At 43.8% G+C, this 21,166-nt stretch overlaps 1 protein-coding gene and 1 non-coding gene across 2 annotated transcripts in view; both read right to left on the bottom strand.

Moving 5' to 3' along the window:
- Positions 1–21,166, bottom strand: part of LOC107114712 (nudC domain-containing protein 1-like) — a gene marked incomplete at its 5' end in the record, with an annotated part of 56,420 nt that overhangs the window by 1,903 nt on the left and 33,351 nt on the right. The window contains 2 exons of the mRNA XM_015416301.1: positions 2,104–2,260; positions 20,819–20,944. Coding sequence (XP_015271787.1) covers positions 2,104–2,260; positions 20,819–20,944 — 283 coding nt within the window. The remainder of the gene's footprint in view (positions 1–2,103; positions 2,261–20,818; positions 20,945–21,166) is intronic.
- TRNAV-GAC lies at positions 313–384 on the bottom strand. Its single transcript has one exon. It is a non-coding gene; the product is annotated as a tRNA-Val (tRNA).

The following is a 21,166-nucleotide window of genomic DNA, read 5'->3' as shown; positions in this document are numbered from 1 at the left end:
AAAAATCTGTGAGCTAGCTCACACTAACTCAGCTTAGAGAGAACACTGGCTGTAGGGAGACAGCACTACGTGATAGCCATGTTCCTGACCAGGGAAATTTGAAGAATATTGCACTAGTGCTCCAAGTTGTTAGTTGGCTCCTTATAGCCTTCTTATTCACCATGGCTGTTATTGCTTTTGTAATCAAAAGATAACATTACTGAATCAGGCTCCTGGTCCCTCAAAGTCAGTATTGTCTACTCAGAACTGGCAGCAGCTCTCCAGGATCCCAGGCAGAGGTCTTTCACATCATCTGCTGCCAGATCCTTTAACTGGAGATGCCAGGGATTGAACCTGGGACCTTCTGCACGTCAAGCAGATGTTCTACCACTGAGCCACAGTTCCTCCCTCTCCTTCTGCACCTTTGCATCCCCAGGACTAGACTTGTTGTTGTTGTTGTTCAGTCGTGCAGTCGAGTCCGACTCTTCGCGACCCCATGGACCAGATCACGCCAGGCCCTCCGGTCTTCCGCCGTCCTCTGAAGTTGGCTCAATTTCATGTTCGTTGCATCTATGACACTGTCTAACCATCTCATCCTTTGCTGTCCCCGTCTTCTTTGACCTTCAATCTTTCCCAGCATCAGGGTCTTCTCCAGGACTAGACTACTACAATGGACTGCTCTTCAAGACTGTTTATAAGCTGCAGGCAATGCTCCCTCTAAGCTGTGGAGTCTTGTGAGCAAAAGGTCTGCTTTGTGAGCTACTGTCATTAAAGTTGTGAGCGAGCGATTGGGCTACTGCATAAATTAGTTTGCTATAGAGCCATCCTTCCTGAGCGAAGGCAAAAATGTGTGAGCCAGGGGCTAAAAAACTGTGAGCTAGCTCACACTAACTCAGCTTAGAGGGAACACTGGCTGTAGGGATAGCCACATTCCTGACCAGGAAAGTTTGAAGAATATTGCACTAGTGCTCCAAGTTGTTAGTTGGCTCCTTATAGCCTTCTTATTCACCATGGCTGTTATTGCTTTTGTAATCAAAAGATAACATGTTTATAAGCATTGTAAAAAAAAATAGACAGAAGCAGGGAAGTCAAAGAAGTACACAATTAATTGCTACACAAACCAACCAACCATTATTAACCAAACATATCTAGAAAATCCAAGCACAGGTTGAATTATAGCAATGGTCTACAGAAAAGGACGTGACCACATGATCAGACTTTCTATATGCTTCTAAGTATGCTCAGAAATGTTGAGTTATGTCTTCATAAGTCACTAAATAAGTGAACCCCCACATACTTTAAGGACTGCCTTCTTCCTCAAGTTCCTACATGATTCTCCATGTTTTTATCAAATTGTAAAAATATTCTAAATGCCATTTTAATGTTTTAATGCTCCCCACCTCGGGAACCCTATCTGGGTGGAAAGGTAGCACAGAAATTATTTAAATAAATAGATGATCTTTGAGATTAACTAAGAACATCTTTGTGACCTTTGTTTGAACTGTTTTGAGATCAAACCAGACCTGACATGATCCTATATATTTGCCACAAATCTAGCTCTGCATTACTGTTTGCTAATTACAGTATTTTCACTACAGAATTGTCCACGACATTATTAAAAACAAAACACCACTCCCCAGCTCCCACTCCCAAACAAAGCCACTTTATCTGCCAGTTAAAAATCAAGAATGATCAAGCCAACTGCTGGTGAATTTTCAATCACCTCGAAAATATTGGCACCAACAAACTTGGCACAATGTATAATGTGCCCCTGAAGGATTTAATTTGGAGCTCAACTAAAATAGTCTACATCTGTGGTCACAACTGAGTAGAATCATTTATTCAGTGTTCACCAAAAGCTTCCCTGCACAAAATGAATCCCTGGTTAATTCAGACCAAGGCTGGGCTTGATGAGAGAATGAAATAGCTAATATACTGATCTCCTCTACTGTCACAGTAAGTTAGTTATTCAGCATGATAAACCACCCCCAAATTAAATTCTATTTTCTTCAGAATTGCAGGAACAGTCAGCAAGTTTTGATCAGGGGACTCTGATAGGAATGATTTGCCTGAAACGGGAAAGATTTAAAGAGAAACGAATGCCGTAAAGCCTGGTTCCCGTACCTAAGGCATTGAAAGTAGAAACATGCTCCCACATGTCCTGCCGATCCGGACGTGGCTGCCAGAGAAGGGCATCAACATCATGGCGCAAGCAGAAGCAGGGCATTTCCTTGGGATCCACCACCGCTGAGAAGAGATACTGGTTGCTCCCAAGATTTACCTACACAACAAACATCAACCACAAAAAAAAAAATTAAAAACATGTTACTATTAACTCTGCAAGTTTGATTGTACCTACAAACGTAAATGTATCAGCAGTGACTGGAAGAAGACAGTGCAAAAATACAAACCTCTGGTCTCTCAAGGAGAGTGACCAATTGAAGTGACCAAATTTTGAGTTCCCCCTTTCCTTTAATGGTCAACTCATTTGACCAAAGGCCTCAAGTCAGGATGACGTGCAATTTTTTTTTTTACAAACATCCATGAGTGCTGAAACTTATCCGTGATTTGGTTTATTGCAAAGGTACATTCAGGACTGTATCTTCATGGGTATGAGGATATTCATGCGTATGAAACAATCAGTCGGTCTTCTCCATGTTCCTCATAACTATAAATGCTATTAGCACCTTGCAAGGGCTTACTGTTCTGGCCTGGATAGCCCTTGCCTGGTTAGCATCCTGGTTAGCTAGCCTGCCCAATCTCGTCAGATCTTGGACGCTAAGTGCTTGGACCCCTTGCTCATATTTGGATGGGAGACCATCAAGGGATACCAGGGTCACGATGTGGAGGCAGGCAATGGCAAACCACCTCTGATTGTCTCTTGCCTTGAAAACCCCATGGGGTCACCATAAGTCAGCTGTGACTTGATAGCACTTTCCAGCAGCACCACCACCACCACGGGCTTACTACATATTGTTAAGATCTGCAATAATCGAAGAGAGTAAAGGTATCAAACCATTAGCATTATTGGCTTGCATCCTACCACTCTAATTAACTCAGTAAAGCCTGAAAGCTTCCTCTAGCCTAACGTGTTGTTGATTAAGACCAAATGACTCGACTACCCACTAAATAAGTTTGCATCACCCTCCCTCCCATAAGTGGCATGTGCAAAATGCTGCCAATCCAAACAGATTGGCAGCCCTGAGTGTTGCTAAGGTCTGCTTAGCTCAACACCTAAGGGTAGGATAGAAAAAAACAACTACTGTGACTGATAGAACTGTCTACGGTTGCATTCACACAGCCAGCCACCATCTCCTTTGCATATTTCCCCTGCTGCGCCACCGGAGGGGGTAACAAAAATAAATCAGTAAAATGCTATTGTGTGCTAACATTCCAATGACTGACTGCCACCATTCTTTTTTAAAAATTGTCTCTTAACTCTTTCAGTGGTAATAAAAAGAGCTAGGGCCTCCCTGTTTTTAAAAATGAAAGTTGGAGGAATTCAGAGAGCACAGTAATGGATTATAAGAACCTTTGTGTGCAACAGCAACTATCAATTTTTTTAAAAAAAGATAGCTCTCTGTTGTGGTGCACCAGTAAAACAATGGCTGCAGCTAAACGGAAAGCCTATGGCACTTAGTAAGGAATACAGATGTGAATGGATTGACAAAACAGTAGGGTTGCCAGCTCTGGGTTTGGAGATACTTGGAGATTTTGGGGTTCGAGCCAGAGGATGGTGGGGTTTATGGAGGGGAATTTCAATGCCATACTGTACACCTTCCAAAACAGCCGTTTCTCTGGGTGAACCAATCGCTGTTGCCTGGAGATCAGTTGTAATCCCAGAAGATCTCCAGCCACTACCTGGAGGCTGGCAACCCCACAAATCAGACTTGACTGGATTGATAAAACAGACAATGAGTCCATCAACAATCAGCTCATCAAGGTGAGTCAAACTGGCAAGTGTTCAAGCATCCCTGTTGGAGCGGGCAACAGAAGATGAAACTTGATCACCTCAATTTCTTGACTCTGTTCTCAGACTTCCAGAAGACTTGTGTACTGTTTTGCAGTTGATTTAACTTATTTCACTGTTTTTTCAAATAGTTCTTCCCTGGTTCGTTCAAAGAATCAAGAATGCAAGAACTGTTAAAAAAAATATTAACAGTTCTAGAAAGCTTTCTGACTTTGTATTTTAGATTTATGTATTCCATTCTTTGCACCCTCCTATTACTTAGCTTTAGCTTACTGCTTTTGGCATAAAGCAGTCAATTTGGGATTATAAAACTTTCAGTGAAACGGCCAATAAAGATAAATTTCCAGAGAGAGGATTCACTAGGGAAACTTCAACATTTCCTCCATATCGCCGAGCAGCACACTGGATTTTACTGACTATATTTCATGCATTGTCTGCAATAATTATGTTGCTCCCAGCTTCTCATTTGTAAATCAATACTGCCTGACTCAATACAGCCCCCCAATTTATCTAACAGTGTTATGGGAATCCCAGAAAGAAGCATTGTAGACTAACGTTTCTGTATGATCATCAAGATCATTCAAAGCAGATTCTATGCTCTCTTTTCTTCTCCTAAACCCAGCATTGTTGAGACTGCGTTTTTCCTAAACAAATGAGTTAAAAATCAAGAAAGCATATTTATGAGTGGGGTTCCTGTACTACCTAAGACAATAAACTCTTAGGCCACTAAGGAGTACATAAACAGCAGAATTGCCAACTAAGGAATTCCTGGAGATTTGGGGGTAGACCCTGGGGAGAGCAGGGTTTGTGGAAAGACGAGGCATCAGTGGGGTCTAATACCATAGATTCCACCCTCCAAAGCAGCCATTTTCTCCAAGGGAGCTGATCTCTGTTGTCTGGAGACCGGACAGAAATCCAGCCGGAGGCTGACAATCCTAATGGGCAGATATATGTACTATGAAGCCACCCCCCCCCCCGACTTTCCTTCCACAGCCCCTCTTGCTTCAGCACAGTTCTCTTAGCTGGGCTTGTTTCTGCTACAAGAGTCTTGCTGGTGGGGGGAAAAAGATTGGGAGGATGGATTGTGAGGATAACAGAGGGTATGATACAGCACTTCCAGCGACATGTCCCTTTTGAGCTTGAAGTTGCAGCTAGTGTCCCACGTAAGATGACGGGGTGACCCCCACGTTTGATGACATGGGTCTGCTACTATTATGTGCTGGTTGGGTCTTGGCAGCAGAGAGTTAATGTACAACGCAGCGTTACTCCAGCCTAAACCCATTGATTTCAACAGGCTTAGAAAAGAATTATTCAATAGAGGACTGCACTGTAACAGCATAAGGGGACGCTACTTATCAGGTTTCTTCATCAGATACTGTCACACAGTGTTTCCTCCAAGCTGAGTTAGTGTGAGCTCACAGTTTTTTAGCCTCTGGCTCACCCATTTTTGTCTTAGCTCAGGAAGGATGGCTCCAGAGAAAACTAATTTATGCAGCAGCCAAATCACTTCCTCAGAACTTTGATGCCAGTAGCTCACAAAGTAGATTTTTTGCTCAGAAGACTCCACAACTTAGAGGAAACACTGCTGTCACAGTACCTCTCTTTTATTTTGCGTGGTTAGGTAGGATGTGGTTTTAAATTTCTTGTTGTTTCTTTCTCTCACTCAGTGTGTGTAATGCTGCCACCAGGAACATAATTCCAGTCTTTAATTAACCTTCCCCACAGTATTGTGCCCAAGCTCTAAGGCTTCTTCATTGGACTATGTACTTCTGAGGATGAGATTCTTATATTTTAAACAGCAAAGGACTCTGGGTTAGCAATAAACAAGATAAAACTTTATTGGTAAAAGAAGCGTATTGGTTACAAGATGTTTTGTTAAGTTGCTCAGTAAAATCTTTCCCTTTTTACTCAGGTCTCTCTCAGCTTCCCCCCCCCCCTTATAATACTCTGACAATATTAGATTTTGCCTAATATGCCCCCTTACGTATATTTCTTCCTCCTTTAGAATCTTAATGCCTTTCACAGCACATCTGTATGATTCTAATGAGAGGACTGCTTCTCAGACTCTGTGTAGATTGACCACAGCTGAGAGCTGCACACTGCTGACTACTGACTGAACACTTTGTCTTCTCTCTCCACTCACACACCTCTTAGCTCCGCCCATACACTCTCAGTCACCAACCAATCACCTCACTCATTCATCTACTTCTTTCACCTTTGCAGACCATGAGAAGACCGGGTTTGGAATTCAAAGTGGAAGTTTAATAGTAAAAGCAGTGGGCCATCTGGTAATCTCACGTTCTCACGCTCGCCAAAAACTATTGCAGTCTCCTGCTGATCAGTGTAATGAACTTACTTGAAATGCTCCGAGATGAGAAACTGTGCCGTAATTTACTTGAAGTACTTTACAGACAAAGTCAGCCATCACATAACTGGGAATTCCCATACTCATTTAGCTTACGTGCTGCTTCTTCTGAGCAGTCGGTTCGTATCACAACAAAATAGGCTACAAAACTACTACCCTGTTTCCCCGAGAATGAGACCTACCCCAAAAATAAGCCCTAGCAGGATTTCTATGCATTTGTGGTATAAGCCCTAGTGTGTCTTCTTGAGAAAAAATAAATATAAGACAGTGTCTTATTTTAGGGGAAACACGGTAGTATGTTAATTGCAGAACAAGAAGCTACCAAAGGAAAGCTGGAATGGAGAAATTGGGAGACTTAGCCACCAACTCTCAGGAATTACACGACATCGCTAAGAAAACGTTTTTCTTCACAGAAACACACACCATTTCATGTCAAACCATTAATCTCTTTTTCATAAAACTGCCTATTTGCACTTCAGGAATTGCACTTGCATTCTATCACATGGCAGAATCACTGCATAAAAACACTGTACAGCAAGCACAAACCCTAGAGGTATGTGGGGCTGGACCCCACCAAACATTTCCACATGCATAGCAGTCCTTGCACAAGCAGAAGAGTAAAAATTACCCCTCCCTATTTGCTTGCACGACATCTCCAGCTTGGGAAATCCCAAAGATTTGGGGATGGATCCTGGGTAGGGCAGAGACCTCGGTGGGGTACAATGCATAGAGTCCACCCTTCATTTTCTCTAGGGGAACTGATCCCTGTAGACTGGAGATAAACTGTAATTCTGAGAGATCCCCAGACCCCACCTGGAGGCTAGGTATAGTACTCGGATACAATTTCAAAATCTAATTAAATGAAATCATGTCGACCTTCTGATGTACTTTCCAGCACTACAGATACACGCTGTTATTTCTTTAAAAATTATATCAAAGCAGCACTATGTGAAGCTGCAGCCATTGTACTACTGCTTTCACAAGAACAGCAAGAGACACATTTTGTTTACCGCTCACTAGGGATGGGCACGATCCTAAAAACTCCAGTTCAGTGTGCCCCCCAAACCGAACCAGAAACCAAACTGAGCCAAAAATGCCCCAAAACTGCCAGTTTGAAAGGGAGGAAGGGAATTGCCCGGGAAGGGTTAAATGGCTGGCAGTCATTTAATCCATTTATTTTGCTTTCCCCTGCTTCAAAGCTTCAGCACAGTTTTCTTAGCAAAACCAACTGGCAGCTATTTAAACCTAACAGGTCAGCTGCAGACCCCTGTTGCTTAGCTGTTAGATTTAAATGGCCAAAACAGCCGAACCAAGTTGGATAACAGTCTGGTAAATGTGTGGGGGAGGCTCTTTCCCTGAACATTGGTTCAGGGGCTCTGGACCGGGTCAAGTTCGTGCCAGATTTTGGCTCGTGAACCGGTTCCTGCCCATCCCTACTGCTCACACATAGCTAGATGCAACCTGCGGCTATGAGTCCTTTAGAGATAGGCCAGATATAAATGTTTCCATTGCAGAATCTTCATTTTGCTTCTTACATATTTAGTGACATAAAACATTATTTTTGTTGACCATGCGGGATTTTGTTCTTTTACTTTAAAAACATTAAGGGTTTATACTTTTTCATAATGCATTAAGTTATGGTACACAAGTGGTTTAATGCCATTCAAGATAAAAGTTATATCCTAAGTGTTATGTATGGAATAGAAAGTATGTTTGTATTGAGCTTGAATCTAATGCAAGGTATTGTAAACCGGCCTATCAGAAGAAGGGAAGTTCTGGAGGGAAGCAAACTGATTGGCCTTTATGTACGGAATATGACTGGTTGTTATCTGACATATGGGCGTGGCTTGCCAAGCCCGGACTGTTTAACAACGAGCCTGTTGCTCAGTTGTTTGTCTCGTTCTGGTTCTTCTGACTTCGTGTTCAATAAAGCTGTTATCACTGTTCACCTGCTGCCTTGAGTCTCGTATCTAACACTAAGGATTTGTTCGGCTAGTGGAAGCACTTTCATCTGGCGGAAGACTTCCCCTTATGCTTCCTTTCACTGCTATGTTCCCCAACACAGTGCCCCTGGATGCCATGGTGCCTTCAGGCACTTCCCCCAGGTACCTGCCATGTGCTTCAGGAAAGTTACTGGGGCCTTTTATAAAGGCAGAACCAGTGACTGGCTATACTCATACAAAGAAAAGGGGCTCTTCACTAGGATCCTCCCATCTGCTCACTGGAGAAGAATCCAAGATCCTGTAAACAATAGCCACAGATCAGTTGTGAGGTGGTGGGGGCTAGGGAGCACCACAGCAGTGAAGTAGTCCTCCCCCAACTGTTTTCTAGGTGTGTATAGATGTGTTTCATTTTCGCTTTTCGCCACGGGTTGTCTTCTTTTGTGTGTGTGTTATCCCTTGAGTTTAGTCTCTGTGTGTTTATATTGCCCATCCCCTTTCCTCTTGTGTGTGCTTGACTCCACCGCCGGTGGCGGCCATTTTGTAGTGGCTCCTGCCACCCTGCCTCAGAATTCCAAAAGGTATTTGCTGACTCAAAACATTTGTGGACTCCTGTTGTACTGAAGAAAGCGCCTCTTAATGAGAATATGAGAGATGTTTCCACAATTTATTCAGTGGAAAAGCTGGCTTATGAGCATGTACATGATTTTAAAAGCTGATCCGAACTTTCATTCAGACTTACACTTTGGAAACACAAATGCCCTGGAACTATGACGATTTATTTTTAGAAAAACTTGGAAATGCCCGAAGTCAAACATAAAACAAAAACAAGAACTAATCTGGAGTACAAGCGAACGACAAGCACACCGGGACAACAACTAATGTCACTCCAGGTGATGGGGGGGGGTCACTTCCTGCTGGCCAGCTTTAGAATACCCACAATGCTTTGGGTGGAGACAAGACACCGTGCTTTCTCTCCTCAAGACAGCCTTTAGGATAAACATCATGTCCTTCAAAGTATTTATTGGACTTGAGATTTATCTCCCTCTCTTCACATGGCTTCGTTGAACCCTAAGGGCAGCTCACAACAGTGTGTGAAAAACAAGAGTACTTTAAAAACAGTATGTGGAAAAGCAAGATAATTAAAACCATAGTCATCACATCTCTTGTCATGAGAAGAAGTGGAATGGGGGGGGGAGTAAGAGCTATTTTCATATGTGGCTGTCAGATACAAGTAATTTTGCTCCTATCATTAACAAGCAGCAGCAGCCTCATGATAATGGCAATTTTCAGCCTTCCCTTTCCAGACCCTTTGAGCCAGGCCCTTCCAAGACTGATCATGGAGTTTCTTTCCCAGGAAGCAGAGGAAAAGAGGAGAAATGGCACAGGAAAGACTACCACTTAATCAGGCTCTGTCACAGAGCACTCGGCTGAGAAGAAGCCACAGATTGGTAAGGAAGGAGGACGATGGGCAAGAGACACATATTCTTCCATCCACTGAACAAAGGTTGGAGCCTTCTTTCAACATAAGAAGAGCCCTGCTGGATCAGAACAACAGTCCATCTAGTCCGGTATCCTGTCTGACACAGTGGCCAATCAGTTCCTCTGGATGGCCAAGAACAGGGTATAGAGGCCGAGGCCTTCCCCTGCTGTTGCTTCCTGGCTCTGGGATTCAGAGGCCTAGTGCCTCTGAATGTGGAGGTTCCCCTCAGTCACCATGGCTAGTAGCCATTGATAGACTTATCCTCCATGAATCGAATTCCCCTTTAAAACTGTTTATTCCTGTGAAGAGCCGTCCTCCAACTGAACTGCCTCCAGCCTATGGTTAGATACATGCCAGTATGAAGCAGGATGTATAGAAATATTGATTTCTAAACGTCTCCTGCCTTCTCCTGTTCTGTTTTTCGGTAACAGGCTGTGCCTTATTTCCTGTTACAAGCCAAATGGTAGGCCCCATGGCCTCAATTGCATGCCATAAACCCACATTCTTCACACGTTCATGCCAAAAGCCAGACCTGATGGCTGGCTCACTGGCAAAAAGTCACGTCAGCAATGGAGGAGCTGGAGCTTGGGGCCATGTGACTGCAGGCGTGGTTTCCAAACTTCCAGCCTATCCCCAGTTGTCCCCAATGACAACCAACAAATTGGACACACCTATGTCCACTCCAATTGGCTGATTGAGACTGAAATTGGGCTATATCTGTTCAGACCCAATGAGAGAGACTCACTCTCTCTCTGTCCCTTGCTCTTGTTCTGCTCTTGCTTCTTGGTCCCCTGTTGTTGCCTGTTTATTGCACCTGGACATGTGCTCTCTGGAAGAGACAAAGGACTGCTTTGTGCCTTAGAGTGCATGGAGGGCAAGGATGGGCTTTCCCTTCAAAATACCTTGGTACCTAAATGGACTGTATCCTTTGGACACTTTTGGAACATGGACCCTGCACTGGTAATTATGCATATCTCTAATGTGTAGGCAAAGTGCCTTAGGTTTCTTATTTTGTAATCTCTTAGTCTGTGCTAAGCTCTGAACTGAATAAAATAGTATTCTTGCTCTAACTGGTCTTTGATGTTGTAACTGAATTCTAAGTCTAAATCTTGTAGCCTAGCACTCACACCACACATGCTACCTTGGTACAGTGTGCAATTCTGAGTTAGAGTTGCTAATGTTCTTTCCCTGAACATTGGTTCAGGGGCTCTGGACCGGGTCAAGTTCGTGCCAGATTTTGGCTCGTGAACCGGTTCCTGCCCATCCCTACTGCTCACACATAGCTAGATGCAACCTGCGGCTATGAGTCCTTTAGAGATAGGCCAGATATAAATGTTTCCATTGCAGAATCTTCATTTTGCTTCTTACATATTTAGTGACATAAAACATTATTTTTGTTGACCATGCGGGATTTTGTTCTTTTACTTTAAAAACATTAAGGGTTTATACTTTTTCATAATGCACTAAGTTATGGTGCACAAATGGTTTAATGCCATTCAAGATAAAAGTTATATCCTAAGTGTTATGTATGGAATAGAAAGTATGTTTGTATTGAGCTTGAATCTAATGCAAGGTATTGTAAACCGGCCTATCAGAAGAAGGGAAGTTCTGGAGGGAAGCAAACTGATTGGCCTTTATGTACGGAATATGATTGGTTGTTATCTGACATATGGGCGGGGCTTGCCAAGCCCGGACTGTTTAACAACGAGCCTGTTGCTCAGTTGTTTGTCTCATTCTGGTTCTTCTGACTTCGTGTTCAATAAAGCTGTTATCACTGTTCACCTGCTGCCTCGAGTCTCGTATCTAACACTAAGGATTTGTTCGGCTAGTGGAAGCACTTTCATCTGGCGGAAGACTTCCTCTTATGCTTCCTTTCACTGCTATGTTCCCCAACACAGTGCCCCTGGATGCCATGGTGCCTTCAGGCACTTCCCCCAAGTACCTGCCATGTGCTTCAGGAAAGTTACTGGGGCCTTTTATAAAGGCAGAACCAGTGACTGGCTATACTCATACAAAGAAAAGGGGCTCTTCACTAGGATCCTCCCATCTGCTCACTGGAGAAGAATCCAAGATCCTGTAAACAATGGCCACAGATCAGTTGTGAGGTGGTGGGGGCTAGGGAGCACCACAGCAGTGACGTAGTCCTCCCCCAACTGTTTTCTAGGTGTGTATAGATGTATTTCATTTTCACTTTTCACCACGGGTTGTCTTCTTTTGTGTGTGTGTTATCCCCACTTGAGTTTAGTCTCTGTGTGTTTATATTGCCCATCCCCTTTCCTCTTGTGTGTGCTTGACTCCACCGCCGGTGGCGGCCATTTTGTAGTGGCTCCTACCACCCTGCCTCAGAATTCCAAAAGGTATTTGCTGACTCAAAACATTTGTGGACTCCTGTTGTACTGAAGAAAGCGCCTCTTAATGAGAATATGAGAGATGTTTCCACAATTTATTCAGTGGAAAAGCTGGCTTATGAGCATGTACATGATTTTAAAAGCTGATCCGAACTTTCATTCAGACTTACACTCTGGAAACACAAATGCCCTGGAACTATGACGATTTATTTTTAGAAAACCTTGGAAATGCCCGAAGTCAAACATAAAACAAAAACAAGAACTAATCTGGAGTACAAGCGAACGACAAGCACACCAGGACAACAACTAATGTCACTCCCAGTGATGGGGGGGGGTCACTTCCTGCTGGCCAGCTTTAGAATACCCACAATGCTTTGGGTGGAGACAAGACACCGTGCTTTCTCTCCCCAAGACAGCCTTTAGGATAAACATCATGTTCTTCAAAGTATTTACTGGACTTGAGATTTATCTCCCTCTCTTCACATGGCTTCGTTGAACCCTAAGGGCAGCTCACAACAGTGTGTGAAAAACAAGAGTACTTTAAAAACAGTATGTGGAAAAGCAAGATAATTAAAACCATAGTCATCACATCTCTTCCATGAGAAGAAGTGGAATGGGGGGGGGGAGTAAGAGCTATTTTCATATGTGGCTGTCAGATACAAGTAATTTTGCTCCTATCATTAACAAGCAGCAGCAGCCTCATGATAATGGCAATTTTCAGCCTTCCCTTTCCAGACCCTTTGAGCCAGGCCCTTCCAAGACTGATCATGGAGTTTCTTTCCCAGGAAGCAGAGGAAAAGAGGAGAAATGGCACAGGAAAGACTACCACTTAATCAGGCTCTGTCACAGAGCACTCGGCTGAGAAGCCAAAGATTGGTAAAGAAGGAGGAAGATGGGCAAGAGACGCATATTCTTCCATCCACTGAACAAAGTCTGGAGCCTTCTTCCAACATAAGAAGAGCCCTGCTGGATCAGAACAACAGTCCATCTAGTCCAGTATCCTGTCTGACACAGTGGCCAATCAGTTCCTCTGGACGGCCAAGAACAGGGCATAGAGGCCGAGGCCTTCCCCTGCTGTTGCCTCCTGGCTCTGGGATTCAGAGGCCTAGTGCCTCTGAATGTGGAGGTTCCCCTCAGTCACCATGGCTAGTAGCCATTGATAGACTTATCCTCCATGAATCGAATTCCCCTTTAAAACTGTTTATTCCTGTGAAGAGCCGTCCTCCAACTGAACTGCCTCCAGCCTATGGTTAGATACATGCCAGTATGAAGCAGGATGTATAGAAATATTGATTTCTAAACGTCTCCTGCCTTCTCCTGTTCTGTTTTTCGGTAACAGGCTGTGCCTTATTTCCTGTTACAAGCCAAATGGTAGGCCCCATGGCCTCAATTGCATGCCATAAACCCACATTCTTCACACGTTCATGCCAAAAGCCAGACCTGATGGCTGGCTCACTGGCAAAAAGTCACGTCAGCAATGGAGGAGCTGGAGCTTGGGGCCATGTGACTGCAGGCGTGGTTTCCAAACTTCCAGCCTATCCCCAGTTGTCCCCAATGACAACCAACAAATTGGACACACCTATGTCCACTCCAATTGGCTGATTGAGACTGAAATTGGGCTATATCTGTTCAGACCCAATGAGAGAGACTCACTCTCTCTCTGTCCCTTGCTCTTGTTCTGCTCTTGCTTCTTGGTCCCCTGTTGTTGCCTGTTTATTGCACCTGGACATGTGCTCTCTGGAAGAGACAAAGGACTGCTTTGTGCCTTAGAGTGCATGGAGGGCAAGGATGGGCTTTCCCTTCAAAATACCTTGGTACCTAAATGGACTGTATCCTTTGGACACTTTTGGAACATGGACCCTGCAGTGGTAATTATGCATATCTCTAATGTGTAGTTAAGGCAAACTGCCTTAGGTTTCTTATTTTGTAATCTCTTAGTCTGTGCTAAGCTCTGAACTGAATAAAATAGTATTCTTGCTCTAACTGGTCTTTGATGTTGTAACTGAATTCTAAGTCTAAATCTTGTAGCCTAGCACTCACACCACACATGCTACCTTGGTACAGTGTGCAATTCTGAGTTAGAGTTGCTAATGTGCTAAACCCTAGATACCAACTGAGATTTTGAACCTCTGATCTCAGGTGGGGGGGGGAATATAGCAGAGGTTCTGGTGGCATATTGTTCTGAATCCAGAGAGGGCAGCCTACCTCTCTGGGTTGCTGTTAATGTATTGTAAAAGTATAGGATTCCCTCCCATTCCTGGACAGGCTTGGGGGGCAGAATCCTATACACAGGAACAGGTGACAGGAAATGAAAATCACCCAGTTCATTAGGCCTGTGCATGCCTGCATTAGAATTTACCAGCTAGTGTTGCCAGCTCTGGGATGGGAAATGCCTAGAGATTTTGGGGTGTGTGTGCATGTGCCTGGGGAGGTCAGGATTTGGGGAGGGGAGGGACCTTGACAGTGTGCAATGCCACCGGGTGCAATGCCACAGAGCCCACCCTCCACAGCAGCCATTCCCTCCAGGGGAAATGACCTCTGTAGTCTGGAGATCAATTATAATACCGGGAGATCTCCAGGCCCCACCTGGAAGTTGGCAATGCTTTTAGCAAAGCTGGCTTGCATACTTCTGGTGGTAGCCCATTAATTTTAAAGAACAGAAAAGTCCCTTGAGACAGAATTCATTAGTATTCTAGCATGAAAAACCCATCCGTCTGCGAAAACAATTACATTTCCCCAGGTTGGAGTGCTTTGAAAGACAAAAAAGGAGTATGAGAACGGGTTTACTAATGCATCGGTCATTATTAAAAAGAGAGAAGGAAACATAAAAGACTACTAATTACAGCCATTTTCCTTAATCACCAACTAAGCAAACATGCGATATGAACATTTTCTGGACTGCTCAAGACACCCCCTACACTGGCCATTTGTCTCAAAATGACGACACAGCCGTATGAGGTAAAATAATCTTGCAAATTCAGATTAAACACAGGCAGATACAATAGTACAAATTGGAACAAGAATCAGCCCACAAATGGAGCAGATTCAATCGTCTGATGCTAACAAAAAGGAAGGGAAGGGGGAAGAAAAAAAAAAAAGGGAGATCGAGATCGACCACCAGGATGGCATGGAAGTTTTTGTGGATCCACAAGGCTTAAGCTGACACTAAATATTATGAAAATACAAAATTTATTCAGGTGTACACATTTTAAAACTTAGATTCATTAAAAATATACCATTCAGACATAAAAAACTTCTCAACATTCATACATAGATGGGTTAGTGCTGTGCAAGTGAAACAAACACGTTTCGGCCCCTAAAAGGGCCTTCCTCAGTGGTCACAATTCCAATTACAAATTTGACATACATTCAAATGCTTCCCTTTTCCCTCTTTTTCTGTTTGCAATCAGTATTTAGGAAACAACATCTGGCCTTATACTGTATATGTATTTAACATCTTATGTAAAAAAGTTTTTTGAATGTGTACACCTGAATAAATTTTGTATTTTCATAATATTTAGTGTCAGCTTAACCCTTGTGGATCCATAGCAGATTCAATCGTGTCTGGGCTCCAACAGCATAAAATAATGTGCACTTCCATGTTAAGGAGCCATTGCACGATGAATATACGTATGCTACCTTTTATCACTAACTGGCATCAATGGGAGCAGATTGCAAGGTTTAATAATTTGCAATGAGCACAGCAGTTAATATAGAACTCCAGCATCACAGATGTGTGCTGGAGTTGCATCAAAAGATCCCCAATTTAAGAGATTAAGTTTGCCTCTACTAGGGCCAGGGCATTTTCGGTGGTGGAATGAGCTCCCAGAGGAGATCCGGGACCTTATGCAGTTCCACAGGGCCTGCAAGACGGAGCTCTTCCGCCAGGCGTTCGAGTAGGAGCCGCTGCCGCCACTATTCTACCACCGAGGTGGCAAGTCATCGGCTGCCCTATAAGAACGGGGGCAAGCAGGCCCTGTCAGAAGTATGAGACAGTGTAGTGGGAGACCATGCTATTTGAGACAGTGTAGTGGGGGACCCCGCTACTGAGACAGCTGGCCACCAAACCTGGGGGGGGGGGTTGTCCCCATCTTGGATGATTAATATAGGTATAGCACCGTATTATTGGAAGGTTTTATTGTGATTTTAAATGTTTTATTTATTATATACAGTATTGTATTTTGCACTCGGCTTTGCCGCATGTGAGCCGCCCTGAGCCTCTGGGAGGGCGGGATATAAATCAAACGAATAAATAAATAATTCAAAGTTAAATAATAAATAGGCAGAAGCCTAACCCTAAATAAGTCAATAAGTCAATTCTTAGGGTTAATGATAATGGAGAAATATGGTCTTTTGATTCCTGGGGATCTTTTGAAGTTAAACATCAGTAATACGCTGAATACTGTAATAATTGTAGCAGTGTCTTGCCTGTCGGGTTTTAAAGAAGCCAAGGTAACTGAAATCATCAGGCATTTTAGCGTTTTTTTTTAAAAGGGCCCTATTGACGGTCTTCTAAAAAATGTGACAAACAGGTATTAAGGAACAAAAACCATTGGCATAGAGCTTGTCTAACTGCCAATTATCTCATCCCAATGCATAAAAAGGAGCGTGCACCTTTGATCAACTGCCTGTTATCTATCCAGTGCCTTTCTGTTGCTGTCACTGGTAATTATCTTTCCAAATAATGATTCTGGATGATGAATGGCAGCAACCTTTTGACTTAGATGCAAACAAGATGAGTTGTTATTCTCACAACTACTTAATAAGAAGAAAAGAAGATGATATTTATAAGAGCAGCGTGGGTTTGCCATACAGTCTTTTTTTTTTTAAAGGGTGTATTATTTGGACACTAGGCTATTTTAATTCAGAAAGCTGCCAGTGTTAACATTGCATGAAGAGATTTCAATATATTTCTAGAAGCATCATGGCGCAAATGTATAAAGGTGCAGTGCTTGCCCGGACCAAAAATGAGTCTCTTTCAATCAAGACATGAAAGCCTTCCCCAGGTGCGACTCAGATAAACCCAAGACGTAATGCTTGGATAACCGTGATCACGTCTTGGGTCCGGCAGCAGGCAGATAAAGCTTTAATAGAAAAGGCAAAGCTTCATTGGCCAAAGCACATAGAAGCAGCCTCAGAAGACCCACAGTCCATAAAATAAAGATTTCCCTCACTGGCTCCGAGACCCATCAGTCAATACATATCAAAACATATCTAGTCTTCACTGCAGTTTCCACTGACGTTGGGCCATGTTCTTTATCCAGGTTCAAAGGTATGTGGGAGCTTTGATGCACACAGAGAGCTTATTGTTTACAAATAAATTAGATTGCTATATTCATTAACTGGAAAAGGTATTACTTCATTGTAATTGCTGGTGTTTGCCAATTAGTCATTTCAAGCAAGAATGGCAACAAAAATTGGATACACTTTATTTAATGAGTCTTCAGCATCTTCGACCTGTGCATACTTTCTCCGACTATGTAATCCAATTGAATACAGAAACTGAAACAAAATGTTCCCAGTGATGCGGCACTGAGGAATAAAACATAAGAAGAGCCCTGCTGGCTCAAACCATTTACACATGGGGCTGGGTACTGAACCCTGGGACCTTCTGCATGTAAAGGAGAGGCTCTTCCACTGGTTGGCTACTGTCCCTCCCCTGTATCTCACAGTAGCCAACCAGTGAGCATGGAGTCTTCGTGCCTAAATTAGACTAAGATCTCCCAAATTTGATTTAGGACCACCATATTTATTTATGTATATGACTGTACATTCAGCAACAGTAAAAAAAAAAGGCACAACCAGTAGTTCTTGAATGACCGACTGAAATGAATCTCGGCGGCGGTGGTGAAAAGGGCTGTCAACTCACAGCCGACTTATGGCGACCCTGTATGGTTTTCAAGGCAAGAGACGTTCAGAGGTGGTTTGACAGTGCCTGGCTCCAACCCTAGTATTCTTTGGAAGTCTCCCATCCAAATACTAGCCAGGGCCGACCCTGTGTAGCTTCCGTGATCTGACGAGATCGGGCTAGCCTGGGCTATCCAGGTCAGGGCGAAAGCTTACGGCTAAAAAATTGCTTTACTCCAGGAGAAGACCACCAGATTCAGATGTAGTCTTATAAAACAGGAACCCGATATTACGATAATGATTACACATGGCTTAGATGCCATCAAGGAAGCCATCACATTAATGGGCCACCGGAACACGCTATGGCCTGTATGAAACACCGGTGGATACTGCCTCCCTCTATGGGATTGTATATTGAAGCCGCCATCATGCTCTTGTTAGAATTTTATGATTTTAGGTAGTTGTTTATGTATATTTTATTGTATTTTACTGTATTTACTGTTTTATTGCTTTTGATGTTTGTTTGCCACCTTGAGCCGGTTCTCTGGCAAGGCGGGATACAAATCGAAAATAATAAATAAATAAATAATAAAATAACTACTCTGGACCAGTCTCCATGTGCCCTAGCAGATGGAGCAGGGAAAATGGCCAGATCTTCATGGAGAATCCATACATGGTTTATGCATGGTGATTTGCATTCTGCCCCCCCCCCAAAAAAAGACAACCTGGTAGCTTCTTGAAATGGTCTCAATAGGAGCCACTGCACAATTATTTACAGGCACCCACTGGATTTCAGGCTTATTTCCCAAATCAGATTAAAAGCAGGCCCATAGCTATGGTGGGGCTGGGGGGGGGGCTCTGTCCTCTTTCTTAAAGGCACAGACCCACAAGAATTTATCCTGGAAATACTTTTTTCCAGTCAATTCTAAACATTTCTTTAAAGGCATGCACTCCTTTAAGCAGAGTGGGGTGCTGTAGTTGACTAATCCCTGCACTGAGCAAGGAGGTTGGAGTAAGTGATCTCTAGGATCCCTTCTAACTCTGTGTCAAGAACCAGGTCTCCTTTAAGAGAGTTTTTTTTCTGCCGAAGTGTTAGCTTTCTTGACTATAGAAGTCATCACCCCCACCTGCCAGCTTGTTATCAGAATTGTTGCTTAGGATGGCAGAAGTGATTAACTTGCAGCAGCTGAGAACTGTCATCTAAAGTGACTGACAGCTTGCAATTTAGAGATCTATCCTGGTAACAGTTTTCTATTGGCTAAATGGCTTTTCTTTCTGCACTGAGAACTCTGAAAGGGAAAAAACCCTCTCCATAATGTGGGGGGGGGGGGGAGCGAAAATGATACCTAATCTTAGGGTCACTTTCAAACAGTAGGAGAATAATAATAGCAGAAGTACAACTGTAAACCAGCACTGACTATATCGCTGAGGAAGATTTCTGAACTTGCTGATGGCTACATAGTTTTATAACCTGGCTCACTTGTACAGAATTGTTGTTGTTGTTCAGTCGCACAGTCGAGTCCGAGTCTTTGCGATCCCATGGACCACATCACACCAGGCCCTCCTGTCTTCCGTTGTGCTCCGGAGTTTGCTTAATTAATTAATTGCTTAATTTCACGTTCGTTGCTTCATGTTCGTTGCAGCTAGTGCAGAATGCAGCAAGCAGGCTGTTGATGGGTATCCCTACGTGGGACCACATCCAACCTGCACTGAAGGTACTGCACTGGCTGCCGATAGCATACTAGATTCGTTTCAAGGTGCTGGTTTTAACCTTTAAAGCCCTATATGGTCAGGGACCGCCTTTCCCCACACAGAATTGGTGTTTGCCATTTTCTGCACGTGAAACCCTGGCTGAAAGCAAAGGTCACTATTGGATTTAAAAAGCAGAGATGTCTCCGTTGCCTACTCCGACCTACTTGTCTGTTTCTCTGCTGGCTGTTTTAATTCTCTCTGCTCCCGGCACAGTCTCACTTCAAAAACATTGGCCGGGAATGTATCTTTCTTTTTTCAAGCACAAGCAGAGGACGGTGTCCCCTTATTATTCTTGAAAACAACTTCACAACACTCACAAATGCCTGAACGTGTCCTTAAAAAACCCTCACCTAAACTTCTTACCCTCACCCATCTGAGGCTGCTGTGCAGATGGCTTTGCCACCTCTCCAGTTCCTGGAAGTGGACCGTCTTACGTAAGTTGGCAAATCTAATACGACATTGCTCGCTGCTGTATTGCTGGGATAGACTCTTGGCATGGATCATGCCCATCCGCACCTACCTCCCAGTATACTGTTCTCTCACATTCTAGGGCTAACCACGCTCCAGACTCTTCCACCTCTCTGTTGTAAAGTGCCGTCAAGTTGCAGCTGACTTATGGAGACCACGTAGGGTTTTCAAGGCAAGAGATGTTCAGATGTGATTGGCCGTTACCTGCTTCTGCGTAATGACTGTGGAATTCCTTGGTGACCCATCCAAATACTAACCAGGCCCAACCCTGCTTAGCTTACAAGATCTGAAGAGATCGGCCTAGCCTGGGGGAGCCAGGTCAGAGGAGTCAGACCCTCTCCAAGCAGGCATTAATCCAGTTGCTAAACAGCCTGAGTAGACATTATGTTCTGAGGGCCCGTGAATGGATCTCTTGCATTCGGAGGGGGGGGGGGATTTTTTTTGGACAGCCAAGAGCTGCAGAGGTCTGGACAGAAGCCACAGTCCGGGGGGGGGGGGGGCCCATTCCTTGACCTCAATCAGCCTCCCCAAACTGCAGTTTGCACCACTGGCTCAATCGTATAGATTCTCACTGGCTTGGGGTGGAGGACAAAGGTACAGACAATAGCACAGGAGAAAAAAACTGTTAAAGGGATCGAAGACACTTAAGTACTATTTCGAACTTACCACATGGGTGACCTTCAGGGTGTTACCATCGAATCTGCACAAACTTGTGCTGTCTTCAAGGAACATGTCACATTCTTCCAGCTCCTGAGCATTACATGGAGGGTTTTCTTTGACAGCATCCGGATTCTGAAATCATACCGATTTTTCTTTTAATTTCTAGCCATTTCAAGTGGAAGCAGTAAAACCAACATTTATTTAATTTATTTGTACCCCGCTTTTCTCCGCCATGGGGACCCAAAGTGGCTTACGTCGTCCTCCTCTCCTCCATTTTGTCCTCACAACAGTCCTGCAAGGCAGGCTAGGCTGAGAGACTGTGACTACTCAGGCCACCCAGCAAGCCTTCACAGC

This window comes from Gekko japonicus, unplaced genomic scaffold, assembly GCF_001447785.1.
Source record: "Gekko japonicus isolate JY-2015 unplaced genomic scaffold, Gekko_japonicus_V1.1 scaffold2696, whole genome shotgun sequence".
Lineage (NCBI taxonomy): Eukaryota > Metazoa > Chordata > Lepidosauria > Squamata > Gekkonidae > Gekko > Gekko japonicus.
This window is presented reverse-complemented; position numbering and strand designations above follow the sequence as displayed.